The sequence below is a fragment of the Theobroma cacao genome, chromosome 5 (genome assembly GCF_053813885.1).
Source record: "Theobroma cacao isolate CCN51 chromosome 5, ASM5381388v1, whole genome shotgun sequence".
In the NCBI taxonomy this organism is placed as follows: domain Eukaryota; kingdom Viridiplantae; phylum Streptophyta; class Magnoliopsida; order Malvales; family Malvaceae; genus Theobroma; species Theobroma cacao.
This window is the reverse complement of record NC_142643.1, coordinates 1686497-1699849: the sequence shown is the minus strand read 5'-3', so window position 1 is coordinate 1699849 and position 13353 is coordinate 1686497. Positions and strand designations below refer to the sequence as shown.

The 13353-nt window shown below is 36.7% G+C and overlaps 4 protein-coding genes and 1 pseudogene across 4 annotated transcripts; 1 reads left to right on the top strand and 4 right to left on the bottom strand.

Moving 5' to 3' along the window:
- Positions 1-25: 25 nt before the first annotated feature.
- LOC18597723 (protein LATERAL BRANCHING OXIDOREDUCTASE 1-like) lies at positions 26-1662 on the bottom strand (annotated as a pseudogene).
- Positions 1663-2409: 747 nt separating this feature from the next.
- Positions 2410-3633, bottom strand: LOC18597722 (Pathogenesis-related thaumatin superfamily protein). The gene is made up of 2 exons (XM_007026904.3): positions 3468-3633; positions 2410-3381 (listed from the first exon to the last, which is right to left on the bottom strand). Exons 1-2 carry the CDS (start codon positions 3529-3531, stop codon positions 2708-2710), a joined length of 738 nt encoding a protein of 245 aa, XP_007026966.3. The 5' UTR covers positions 3532-3633; the 3' UTR covers positions 2410-2707.
- A 1657-nt stretch (positions 3634-5290) lies between these two features.
- On the top strand, positions 5291-8681 carry NDP1 (Tetratricopeptide repeat (TPR)-like superfamily protein). The gene is made up of 12 exons (XM_007026901.3): positions 5291-5603; positions 5742-5874; positions 5965-6038; positions 6137-6183; positions 6276-6426; positions 6553-6597; positions 6677-6881; positions 6972-7033; positions 7143-7243; positions 7807-7861; positions 7943-7984; positions 8238-8681. Exons 1-12 carry the CDS (start codon positions 5411-5413, stop codon positions 8414-8416), a joined length of 1287 nt encoding a protein of 428 aa, XP_007026963.3. The 5' UTR covers positions 5291-5410; the 3' UTR covers positions 8417-8681.
- A 147-nt stretch (positions 8682-8828) lies between these two features.
- OHP (one helix protein) lies at positions 8829-9688 on the bottom strand. Its single transcript, XM_018122236.2, has 3 exons — positions 9490-9688; positions 9271-9393; positions 8829-9075 (listed from the first exon to the last, which is right to left on the bottom strand). The coding sequence occupies exons 1-3, from the start codon at positions 9631-9633 to the stop codon at positions 9007-9009; spliced, it is 336 nt and encodes a 111-aa protein (XP_017977725.1). The 5' UTR covers positions 9634-9688; the 3' UTR covers positions 8829-9006.
- A 391-nt stretch (positions 9689-10079) lies between these two features.
- Positions 10080-11904, bottom strand: CYCD7;1 (CYCLIN D7;1). Its single transcript, XM_018121277.2, has 6 exons — positions 11650-11904; positions 11453-11539; positions 11253-11351; positions 10949-11153; positions 10648-10781; positions 10080-10553 (listed from the first exon to the last, which is right to left on the bottom strand). Exons 1-6 carry the CDS (start codon positions 11902-11904, stop codon positions 10314-10316), a joined length of 1020 nt encoding a protein of 339 aa, XP_017976766.2. The 3' UTR covers positions 10080-10313.
- Positions 11905-13353: the final 1449 nt, after the last annotated feature.

Here is a 13353-nt window from a genome sequence, read left to right as displayed (position 1 = left end):
CTTGGTATGATATGGATACTGGGAAGTTGGAACAACAAGAGCAGGAAACAAAACACTACGGGGACAGACAGAAATGAACTGAAACTGAGGAACAAACTACCTGCTTTTGCCTTTTTCTTAAGCGAGAGCCTCAATCCTGGCCATCTTCGTATGTGCTTTGCCCTCCATTTTTACTGTCATGGAGCTCCTCAAATAGTCCCCATAATTCACTTTCTTATACATTTGTGGACTTTGGGAGTTGAGCATGTGATCTAGTGGTTCAATCTCTACCTCATCATGTGGGACCAGGAATGATGCATAGGAGATCCCTGCCTTCTTATGATTTGCAGTAGCTCGGTGTTCAATGCTTTTGTACTTGCCATTACTCCACATCTGACATCAATATACAGGCACAAAAATCCGCTTGAATTTTCAGTTTTGTTACACACCATTCAAACATAGCGTGCCATTGCTATCCAAATAGTAAACAAAACACCATCTGTTTTATACCTCAATGACATCTCCGACGTTCACTACTAGAGCATTTGGGATTGCATTAACGGGCACTCACTCTCCCTTGTGCCGAATTTGTAATCCACAGACATAGTCTTCCTGCATAAGTATGGTTATAGTGCTGGTGTCTGAATGTGGACTAACTCCTAGTACTTGGTCTGGTTTGGAGCAAGCAGGGTAGTAGTTCACACGGCAAGCTTGCACCAATAGTTTGTGCAGTCCAAGCAGAGCTTCCTTGTCCATTCCCATGATCAGAGAAAGTGACTGAAAGAGCTCGGTTGCAACTTTTCGTATTGCATTTGGATATTCTTCTATGATTTCCCTATATTAAAGGATATTTCAATTAACAATGGAGCCAATATAGGAATATCCCTAACGAAAACAAAAACCAACATCCAAGTGCAATGATTTGGCCAGATCAGCTGAAAATACATACTCAAACCCTTTTGGCGATTTTGGCCAAAACTTGAGCTTCCTATAATGTGAAGGGTGAACCACAAGAATTAGTACATCTGACCAGTCCAGTATCTGCTCTTCAGAAACAACATAGGCATGGCCATACCCGTGTATGTCATTTGAGGGCATTGCATACTTATTCTTCTCTTCCATTGGAAGCTCAAAAAACTCAGCTGCAGCATCCTTCATTTTCTGCAGCTCTTCCTTTGCCACCCCATGATTTACCACCTACAAGAGAACTATTGTAACTGCATCACTATGTACAAGAGTTAAAGGGCTCATAGATAAAGTATATTCTGTAGTTGTCCCAAGATACCAAGCTTTTTTCTGCCATCCTCAACATATTTTTCACCGTTAACCCTCTTTTTTATGGGATTTCAAATCTGTAACTTCTTTCTCACAGTACAGTACCTGAAAGAAACCCCACTCTTGGCAAGCCAGATTAATTTTTTCTAGTTTCTCCTCATTCCCCATTAATAGTAATGACAAAAAGCCTTTCAAAAAAAAAAATAGTAATGACAAATCAATGACAGGAATAAGGGAAGAAAGGTGAGAAATATCAGTATCTTTTGGTATGTCTTCTAGGTCCCTAACATATCTTTGTGGAACTTGCAAAGGATCCTTTCTCACCAACTCTTGAACATTAGGCACTGGAATGGATGGCACATACGTCGGTGCCTCTTCATTCTCTGAGAATGTTTCTTTTGAATTCATGTTTCCTTTGTCAAGACAGTCATGGAAACCGCATCACATATTCTTCCTATTTATAGCCTAGTGCTTAAGTTATCCCTTGCTAGTGTTTTAACTGTTAGTTGTAGCGAATATTGCTCTTCCCTGATAGAAATATTCCTGATTAGACATATGAAAAACTGAAAACATTCTCTCCTTATACTTAATCTTAGACAGAACGAAAACTTTCACCTCATTATTAGTTTACTAGGGATGTCTGTCCTATCCATTTGGATCCCTTCGATAGAACAAAAACTTTCACATCACTATATGTCTATATCTGGATATTATACAAAATTTTACTATTTTAGTAGTTCACGTCAGTTTGTTGCATAGAATTTGGATTCTTTGCAACAATTGTGTTTCTGGACGGCAGAGGAGAATATTCATGTTTAAACTTAGAATTTATCGGCTTACCTCTCAGATGTGTTATTTTCAGTCACACTCTAGCACCTTTGCAGCCAGTAATGGCCTTGACTTCCTCTGTGTTTATTTATGTTTTTCTGTTGTGTGTGCAGAAGTAAACAAATATATATATATATATCTCTATCTGCTGCACACTGAACTTGTGGTTTTATCATTGTTTGCAGAGAATCTTGTCTCTTAGAACTGATTGTTTGCATATCTTCTCGTCCTTTCCAGCCTACCTAGTAGAAATTGCAGAACAGTTTCTTTTCGTTGTAAGCCATTGTAGTTGCGACAACAACTGAATCATTGTTAACATATGAGATATTCTGTAGCAAAAGCAGAATACAGCATGCATCAGTATGTATATCAGTTTCTATTCATATTGCAAGATACATTTCAAAACATAGAGGAAAACTAATTTTTCCATCCATTTCTTTACTAACAGACCTTCATAATCCTATCAGCTAATTTGTAAAGGAGGGAAGAAACTGATCCATCTGTTTTTCAACTAATAATTACTGGTAAAAATCATAAAAAACATCTGTTGGTGGTGGCGTTGACTTCCCTAACATGGCCATGGCAACAACCTTGAGTTTTTTCCTTTTCTTCCTTTTGACATTGTTCATTTAGGAGGGCAAAAAGTAATAACATAACGTGAAGCCCTGCATTTGTTAAGGCTGCTAGAGTCATCAAAAGCATAGCTATAGGCCTTTGGGCAGATAGCCTTGAAGAGATGTGCAAAAAGCGTTGGCTTGCAGGTATTTGGATTTGCATACTCCCCTGTGCAGCAATATTTAGCTGATTGCATGGCCAAGCAGGCACTCTTACATCCCACCACCTTGGCTCCTTTCTTCACTTCCAATGCTGATGGGCAGCAAACATTCAAATCAACTTCACATGATGCAACTCCACAACCAATTCCTCCCCCGACAGGTTTCATTGAAACCGGAAGATTGAAGCCATCAACCAAACTAACATCATAGAAATGCAGTGGTGAAGAAGATGATCCAAGAGTCATTTCTATCACAGTTGCAGGGGGTGTACCTCCTTTTCCTTGGCAGTGAAGCATTCCAGAGCAGTCACCAGTTTCACAAGAACCCTTCCCATTACTGTCGAAATTACAACCTTGCCTGCCCCATATCCTCCCTGACCACTTCTGCGGCACGTCAAGGACTACTTCTTCACCACTACCAAGATGGAAGCCACCATCTTTAGGGCTGACCTGACCTGCACCGCCAAGTGTCCCTGGCCAAATGCTTTCCTTGCAGTTGTTCACAAGTATGACTTGTTCCCCATCTGCAAATGAACAAAAAAGAAACACAAATCCTTAACATAAAGCACTCAATTTCCATGCAAGAACAAGCAAATAATCTACCATGTACCTGCAATTGTGGAAAATGCTAACAGGCAAAGGAAGAGAGAAAACAAGATTGAAGAAGTTGGCATTGTCTCAAAGTTTTGGATTGGATTAACAAGAAGTTGCCCTTTTTGTACTGAGCTGCCAGAGAGTGAGGCTTCCAAATATTGTGCCACAAAGATTGCATTAGACAGCCACCACCTTTTAACTTGAACGGTTAATGGGGAAAAGAAAATCCCAACAGTTGCGTCTATGGCTTTCTTTTTCAACTCTCTTTTCACTTTCACTTTGATGATGTATGGCATATATCCATTGCTTCAAATCAGGGGTTTCTTTTCTCTTCATAAAAAACATATTTACTTCCTTTAAGATTAGAGCTCTGCCAGACTGAACATGCCTAAAGTTGTCTAGTATTGATTTGAAACCTAAACAACTCAATCTGAGACTATTCCATTACTGCTAAAAAGACCTGCAAGTTGCAATAAAATACCCAGAAACAATGTCATAAGTAGATCAAATAAAGAGAAAAGCGCAAGGGAATTCAGGAGATAATGATTATGCCTGTTACTTTCTTAATCGTGTAGTATAAGATCTTTTCTTCACTTTTGTCTTAAAGGACAGCATGTTAAACCGACACACCCAAGCTTTGTTTGTGATTGATAAAAGCTTGATTTAAAGATAACAGGCTGTTTTATTCCATCAAAATTGTTTCTATAGCTAGCAGCCATTAATTCTTTGGATTATGATTCTTTAAAGGTTATGCCTGGTATATTGAGTTATGTGCATGTTAAGTAAATTATATTGGATGCTCAATAAAGGATTCACTATTCTCTATTAAGAAATATATCCAAGCAATTTTTCATAAAATTATCGGATTTAAAAAATTCAGCTAATATGTTTTTTAAAAAGTGTTTTAGAATTATATTATTTATATTAATATTATTTATTAGTGTTTGAAAGAAAAATATTTTTCAAAGTCTAATAGGATTGAAAATGATGAATTTTTTTTTTGAAAATGATGAATGGATATTACATAGGTTAAATGCATTACATAAATTGAATTTGAAAATGAAAATTATTTATCCATAAAGTACATGAGGAATATGGCATGATGAAAAGATTAATTAGTATAAATTTTAATAAAAAAATACTTCATTGATAATTTTTTTTCTCCACGTGATGGATATTATTGCAATTAATAGGTAAATCAGATTTTTTTAATTAATATAAAAAACTAAATAATAACATTAAATTAAATAAAATTTCAAGTAAAATATTAGTCATGAGATGACATTAACTTGGACCCATAGTTGTAAAGAGATCCCACGCTTGTACAAGCCTTGTTGGATTATAATTAGGTTAATGAATTCAAGTCCATTGATATATTTATAGAAAAGCAAGTTGGTCATCATAATTAATTAACAACAATTTTTCTGAGAAAACAAAACAATCCTAGAAAAAAAGCTTGAATCCTTTAGAGGCGAGACAACTTGAATCGTTTTTACGTTGCCTGTATCTGTATTTTTTATTTATAATTTAATCTCAAAAAAAGAGGTAAAGTTCTTGAATTATTTTTTTTTTTTAGATATATATATCTTGATTTATAATTTTCTTATGGTAGATCGTTAAACATGATAATTGTTGTTAATGAATGATAAACAAAAATTCCATATAGATCACAATTTTTGTTTAGAATCAGATATGCACAGGTGCACAATACTTGTCAAGGTTTAAACCCATCATTGTTTTGATTACTAATAATGACAAAACAAAATAAAACCTGAAGGGAAAAACGGTGTCGTGTTGAAAGGAACACGTTACACGTGGAAGAGCACCTGTGATTAAGGAATCTAGGAGAAAAACGGGAACTCCGGCCAGCTTCTGTTTTCGTCAGATTTCTACCAAGTCCCAAAACCCTTCCGATTTTAACTAAAGGGTTTTAGCAGCCAAGAACAATAATCAGCCGCGATGATTCAGGCCGCAGCTAAGCTATCAAGGTCGGCCATTGCCGTCTCTGGAAACTCCCGACTGGGACACATCTCCAGAACATCATCACGGCCGTTGAGATTCCTGCACGATGGAATCAATGGTCCCAGTGCCAACCCAGTTGCTGTTCAGATGATCAATTACGCTCTCTCACATGCCAGGTCCCAGAAATCAGGTTTTAAAACCACCCCATTTAACTAAAATTCCGATTTCTGAATTGGTATCCATTAAAGTTTCTATCTTTTATTTTTAATTGTTCTTTGCTCAAAATTTGAACTTTGTTATTTAAATTTTGAGTGATTGGGTTTTGCAGATGAATCATATGCTCAAGGCATGCTGATATTGGAGCAGTGTCTTTCGACTCAGTTAAGTGAAAGTGATGGTCAGTTTGCTCAAAATTCTATTGGAACAGTGTTACTTGCAATGTCTACTTTATTGTATGAAAGGTATGTCTTTTTTTAAATTTCTTCATTTTTTTTCTTTCGTTTTTTATTAATTTTTTGTTGATAGAGAACTGGTAATGGTTCTGGTTTTAGAGGAAGTTTTGAAGAAGCAATTGAAAAGCTCCGTAGAGTCCAAGATTTAACACAATCTTCCTTGGGTGTTAGAGGTAAAATTTTTACTATTTTAATAAGGTTTTTCAGTTTATTTCTTCTTTGGAACTCCAGTGCTGAAAAGGGTATTCACTGAATTTGGTATTTGGTATAGTTGCTGCTGCGGAAGCTCTTGTTGGTCTCTATTTGCAGCTGGGCCAGGTAGGTTACTCGATCATCATTTTTCAATTTGAAACTAATGGCATATAGCATGTATGATTTCAATTTATCTGGAGATGGTTCTCCCTATATAGGATGATACTTCATCAGTGCTCACAGATAAATGCTTAGAACTTCTGGATAAAGATGATTTAAAACGCAACAGTGGCAGCAAAGAGTTTGTGGTTGCTCGAGCCAAAGCAGTGAAGGGGCTAGTTGAGCTTGTCAATGGTAACCTTGAGTCAGGTGAAGCTAAAGACTTTGTCCTAGTTTTGGTTCACTGTTTTGTTGTCTGTTTGATTTATTTAAGAACTGAATGTTAACCCTGTCCCTTTGATTTTATTTACTGAATGTTGACCTTCATCTTTGCAGCCACATCATTTTTTCAAGGACTCCAAGATAATGAGGATTGCAATGGTGAGGATCTTTCAGCTTGTCAGTTGCTAATTGGCTATTGAAGAGACTCTTGCATGATAATTACTGTTGGGATATGCAGGCACTGTTGCTTTGTCGTATGGAGAATTTCTACACACCACACAAAACTTTTCACTGGCCAAGGAATTATACCAAAAAATAATTGAAGGAGTTCTTAAAAAGGAAGATTTTAGTGACACAAATTCCTTAGCAGTTTGCAATATGGCTCCAGATGAAGTCTTGCTTGCTGCAACCTTTGCCTTGGGGCAACTTGAGTCACACATGGGGTGATTTTATGGTTTCTTGTTTATCTCTTTGTTTCCTTATCTGTTCCAACACATCTTTCTTATCGATGTCTGCAACAACCTGTGATTCAGGAATTTTGGTGCTGCAGAGGAGATATTGACAAAGGCACTAACTAAAACAGAAGAATACTTTGGTGCGTAACTTTGGACTTATGTTAATGTACGCGAAATCTAGTTTTTTGTTTTTGATTCTGCTTGCAAATGACGTTATGGTTTGCCCTGTTATTTATTGACTTCATGCAGGCTCTCATCATCCCAAGGTTGGTGTGGTCTTAACATGCATAGCTCTCATGTTTCGGACCAAAGCAAGGCAAGAGCATTCAAGTGCTCTTCTAATTCAAGAGGTCAGACCTTCTACCTTGTGTATTTAATTTTGGCTCTGCTTCATTAGCCTGTATTTATTTGTCTGGTTCCTGAAATCTTGCATGATTTGGTCAGTTCTAGGACACAAATCTCCCAAGTTATTTTGCTTTTATTTACCCTCTCTCTGTCTGAAAATTATAAAAGAAGGGAGGAAGGAAGGTGGGGGTGAGGACTAGGTTTGTGTACTCACTGTAATCCAGTGAAAAAAGAAGAAAATTTATAATGGAAGTGGATTCTGATTAGAGAAAACCTGAACAGTAAATGAGATAAGTGTAATGCACCAGCCTAGCTACTGTAAGATTATTACGTGCCTTTTGATGTTTGAATGCTGTTAGTGTGCTTGTATATATCTTGCATCTTAGCGAGAAGATGGCCATAAACCAGGTGAAATGGAGGAAGATCATATAGCTGATCCTAGATTGTTTATGATTAAAATTTGTTTAAGAAGATAGCGATGCACTTTTCATGAGTTATAGTAGCCTGTTGTTTTAATCTATCCAAGGGCTTATATGGTGTAATGGTTTTGATAATTTGTGACTAGCAGGGACTTTACAGGAGGGCTATAGAGTTTCTGAAAGCTCCACCATTGGAGTCTAAAGGTTTGGAACATTGGAATATTTCTCTTGCCTGATGTTTATGCAATTGAATAACTATTTCATGTTTTGATTGCTGTGGTGCAGAGACAAAACTTGATCAAAGGGATATTTCAGCCCTTGCAAGAGGTATGGTCAAATGTTTCACATCGTCTTGCATTTTATATATTTTGCTTTGTATTCCATGAGGATAATAATCTCAGCATGATATGCCCCAGTTAACTTTGGTGTGATGTCACTAGCATTAACACACACAGCAGCAGTATATGATATAAGTTGAGCATTCCCAATGCCAACAAGACGTTAATATTCAATGTCAAGGGGCTCTGAGCATGTATCTGTCCATAGTTTAGTGCAGTAATATGGTTGGTCGATTGTGCAGGTGGGTATGCAGAAGTACTTTGTGTTCAACAGAACAGGAAGACGGAAGGAGAGAAAATGAAAACATGGGCAGATGCTGCATGGAGAAACCGTCGCATGTCACTAGCTGACGCATTGGACATCTCAAAGCCTTCCAGTAAGGTGCCAGTTATAGATGCTCGAATTAGCCGAGTCTTGTAGATCATCTCGTGCTTGTTCTAACACGAATATGCTTTATTTAAAAGGAAATATGAGAATTTCTCTGATCCTCTGAAACAATAATTCTCCTGTACATGCTGGGTGTTAGATCATTCTGTAGTTTCTTCATCTGGTTAGGTTTGCCAGAGAATCCTTGGTAATAAGTTCAATTCGGCAAATTGTAAAATGATGCAGTGTGCAGGAGAAGCATCTTTGAACTGCTGTACCTATAATTTAATGCGAGAAGACCATGTTTTAGGATATACAATCTTGTTGACAGTTCGTACACCAATGCCAGTGTTTTTCATTTTTGATAAAGAAAAAAAGTATAATTCTTTTGCTGAGCCATTGGCATCTCCTCTGGCAGGGTACCGCATATAGCAAGCCAAACCATTAACTGACAACAATTTGAAGCTTGAACACGAGGAAAATGGAGTACTTCATATCATAATCGAAGTCGTACAGAGTTAACATATGGAGTACAAATTGTGTGTTTTTCATTTTTAATACAACAAAAAATGTGTTTTCTTGTTCCAAATAAAGGTCCATTCTTCATTGAGCTAACGTGCTTGTCTTCCTGAAGTACTGAATCTTCATAGAGGAATATCAAGACCTTTCCCAACATCTACCCCAATCATCTGAAGTATTCCCTTGTTCAGTATCTGCAAAACCCAAAAGCCCACAGAATTAAGCACCATCACCATAATTCAAAAACCCAAACTGCCGTTAGCTTAGCTTCCTGAAATCTTCAGTGATTGCACCATGGAGAGGAGGTCAAAGGAAGGCGGAAGGGAAGAGTTGTCTGTGTAATTGCTTTACTCTTACTAATGAATGAAGCAACATGAAAGAAACCTTACCAGTTCTACAAGGAAAATACCAATTAATCCAATCATACAGGCCCTGGAATTCCATACTTCAGCCGTCCTCGTAAATCCAAGAAATGGTGCAGTGAATTTTGGCTGTACTTTTGGTACCGTAACCTGAAATATTGGTTTTTGCAGAAACAATATTTTCTCATAATGAACAAAACCAAGCATTATTTGGCAATAAAAATAAGAACCCATGAGAAAACGTACCCCAGGAGGAAGCTTGGCAGCTTGAACCTTGCAGGGTGCTCGGTTCCTGAAAGTCGTCGTGTCATGAAGTTGGTTTTGGCGTTGAATTGTCAAGGGCTTTGTGGTGAGAAGAAATGATGAGGAAATGAGTGAAGAAGTAGCCATTGTTTTCAGTCTGCAATGCAAGCCAAACCCAAAGCTATCCAGTGGTTCTCTTTGCTATCTCTACCTCATCCTTAAAACCCGCTGGGTCCCCCACATGTAAGAGTTTGTGGCTGTGGTTGTCGGGCTTTTGTTACATACTGTTCCGAGCAGACAGTTCATTGCTGTTGGAATAAATTATTCGTCGGATGATGTAGAACATAGAATTTCTTTTTTTTTTTAATTTATCTAAATTTAAGATGATAACAGGTGTGATATTCGTTATTTTTGAGATATTTTATCTCGTATCTTAATATTTGATGAAAATATCGTTCCATAAAGCTACTCATGCAGAAGGTTGGAAAAGGGATCATCTGCTATATATAATTGCTATCCATGAGATCATCCATTGAAGAAAAGCTTTATAAGCTTCAGGAACTTGAAAATATGTATCCTGAGATGGAATTTTCAGCACTGTATTTGGTTCTTTGCATGGTTTCAACGAATTTAAATCTGACACCAACTTTTCTATAGATATACTAATTAATTATTCAGCATTTTCACTTATCACATGGAAACTCACGTAATTTTGAGAGTAGTATAACAAGATTAGGTAGATGAGACAAGTGAAAATGGAAAGTGTATAACACAATTGTACGACCAAATCATGGTTCTCGTCGACCGTCAAAACCCATTTCTAGGATCTACTCTTCTTCTCTCTTCCTTTTTGCCGCACTTGATTCAGGATTGGCATTGGAACCTGGTATCCTGAAGAATGAGAGGTCGACTCGGCAATCATTGATGTGATGATCAATCCTCTCCATGGACAGGACCGTCACAGGACTCGAAGGGTAGTAGTAGGATTGCTCATCAGAAGCTTTTAAGGTGTGGAGTGGATCAACCAACCATGCTTTCATTATCCTACGACACTTGATAATATCATCCTGCTGATTTGGATTTTTTTAGTTACCAATGGAACAGTAAACCAGAAATATCTCAAGACGACAAGTAAAAAAACTGGGAATTTAATATTTTTACCTCGTGATCTTGGTTGATGAGCCTCATAATAGTGGTGAGGTAGACATTATATGATAAGGGAAATAACTTTTCTAGAGTACACCATAGAGCAGATATTGCAACAACGCTGGGTGGATAGCGCAGCAACCTGAAATCTGCACCATTGACCATTAACTCTCAGTGTGGCCAACAAAGATTCATTAGAATTATTCAACAAAAGTCCCAAATTTTATTACTAGCTAGAATTTCTTTTTGTTCTTTTCATCCTGTGCTGTTGCAGGTGAAAAAAACCAAGAAAAGAGGGCTGGGAAGCATATGGTACCTAATTCAGCTCTGAGAAGCGTCTTGGTAACTTGGTTGAGCAACTCTTTCTGAAGGTTACATTTGAGACAGATGATATTCGATGTAATCAGCTCTATATAGGAATAGACTGTTGTGGATCCTAGACGCCATTTTAAAGCTTGCAGCAGCTTCAGTTCCATCTGCTGGATTGTGCTTGATTGAAAAGAATGGTCCAGGTCCTCCATCTTCATCCGAAACAATAACTGTCAACTGGTTAATTATATTCATTTTCATGAAAACACATCATGGTCCTGAATCATCATCAGAGAATATCAATTATTCACCTGAAGTTCATCCAAGGAAGCAAGGGAGGTCTCATTGAACTTGGAGGCAATGGATAAACACGCTACTGATAGTAACTCGACCATCCAATGTTCCCATCCCTACAGTGTTACGTGTAAAAGGTAGTTAATGTTTAAACTGAAAAATGTTGGTTGAAATGTCAACAGAAGAACCCAAAACCCGAAATTCAAATGTTCCTTACATGGCACTGACTCACAGATAGGAAACGATCTAGGTAATTTGCCGAATTGAAAACAGTTCCAACAGAGAGATTTAACCGAGTACAAGTCTGAAAAATGTAAATGAGAGAAATTAAACAAGTTTCTTTTTTTGTAAAACTATTTCAAATCAGCAGCTAGGAGAAAATGTGAAGGATCTTCAGGAGGAAAGAAAATGAACCTTAATAAGCCACTGAACGGCTCTAAACCTAGCAAACACCAAATTATTAGATTGAAGATGATCTAGATATCCAGGTTCAGGCATGTAACTGAACTCTTTCTCCAGGCATACTACAAAAGCCTGCTCAGAGTCTTCCTTCGTCGTGTAAAATGAATCAGCATAGCCCTTCAACATGCAATGTTCACGTTCATCATGGCTATGGTCAGGAGTTCCCGGACTCGACAGCCATACCTCATCACAAAGCAAGTTCTCCATTGCTTTTCGTTTTCTTTTCGGAAAGAAATCGTATACTAAAGTACAAAAGTTTATATTTCTTGAAATGATAACGACAATGCCACTAGGGATATGGTCTGACTCTGACATGATAGTCACCTTGGAGTGTACATTCCATTTTTGGTACTAAACAAATTACAACAGGACAGTGAAAAAGATAGAACCAGAAAGGACTAGGGGGCTCTAGGGCAGTTATAGGCTTTCTTCAGGGGCTCGTGTGGCAGTTGGATGGAGAAATGGGGAGAGAGGGGAAGACATAAAAGGAAGGAGACGTCCCTCATGAAGAGGGGTAAATGCTGGTGGGCATTTTTTTTTCACTGTTGCAGTAACCAATTGCGTGAGCGCACGAGGATGGTTGAGCCCGTTTCATAAATGTGCAGCCCCCCTAACCATCGGGAAAGAACTCTGCCCTTAATTATAATCTAGTTTAGGTTTGGCACTGAGTGGGAGAAAGTTACTAGAGAGAGCTGTGGGTCTCACTTCACGTTTGGTTGCCAGTTGTTCGTGGGACCACGATTCAACTTCCAACTCAATTGATCATGAGGCCGCAGTAACGGCACAGGCTGTGCCAACTAACACTAGCGACACTGGTTTTTCCTCAATCCAGCGACTAGAAGGCTGGACTTGCAATTAGTTTGTACTCAAGCCAGCATGAATTTCCCACATCATGCTGGGAGTGCCTAACCAATTATTAACATCAAGGCCAAGCCTCGTACCCTTTCAAGATGCCTCATAGAGATCATTTGACTATAAGCTATGGTTTTGATAATAATAGCATGTTTGGTTGAGGAAATAGCTAAGTCATTCCTTTTTTATTCTCAAAAAATTTTAATTCTTTTGTTTGGTTGAGAAGAAGTCTAAGAAATAGCCATTCCTATCTTCAAAATCTTCCAAAATTAAGAAATACTTAATACCACTCCTCTCATGGTATTAACTATTTCATGATTAAAGAATAAATTTAAAAAAATAATAAAAACAAAAATATTTCTTACAAGTTTTAAAAATTACAATTTCGTTTGTATAAAATATTATTTTTCTCTCTCTCCTCTTTCTCTCCCTTGATTTCAACTTTTAATAAAATATTAATATTTTAAAATATTAATATTAAATTATAAATAAAATATTAATATTTAAATTATCAATTATTAATAAAATAAATTATAAATTATTCCTATTTAAAAACAAAATAAATTAAAAATAAATAAACATAATATCATTTAAATTATATAAACAATATTAATAATTAAATCATCAATTATTAATATTTTAAATAAATTACCAATTATTAATATTTAAAAAATAAAATAAAATAAAAACTTAATCATAATAATATTTAAATTAAATAAAATATTAATATTTAAATTATCTATTATTAATATTTTAAATAAATAATCAATTATCAAGTTTTTAAAAATAAAATAAAATAAAATA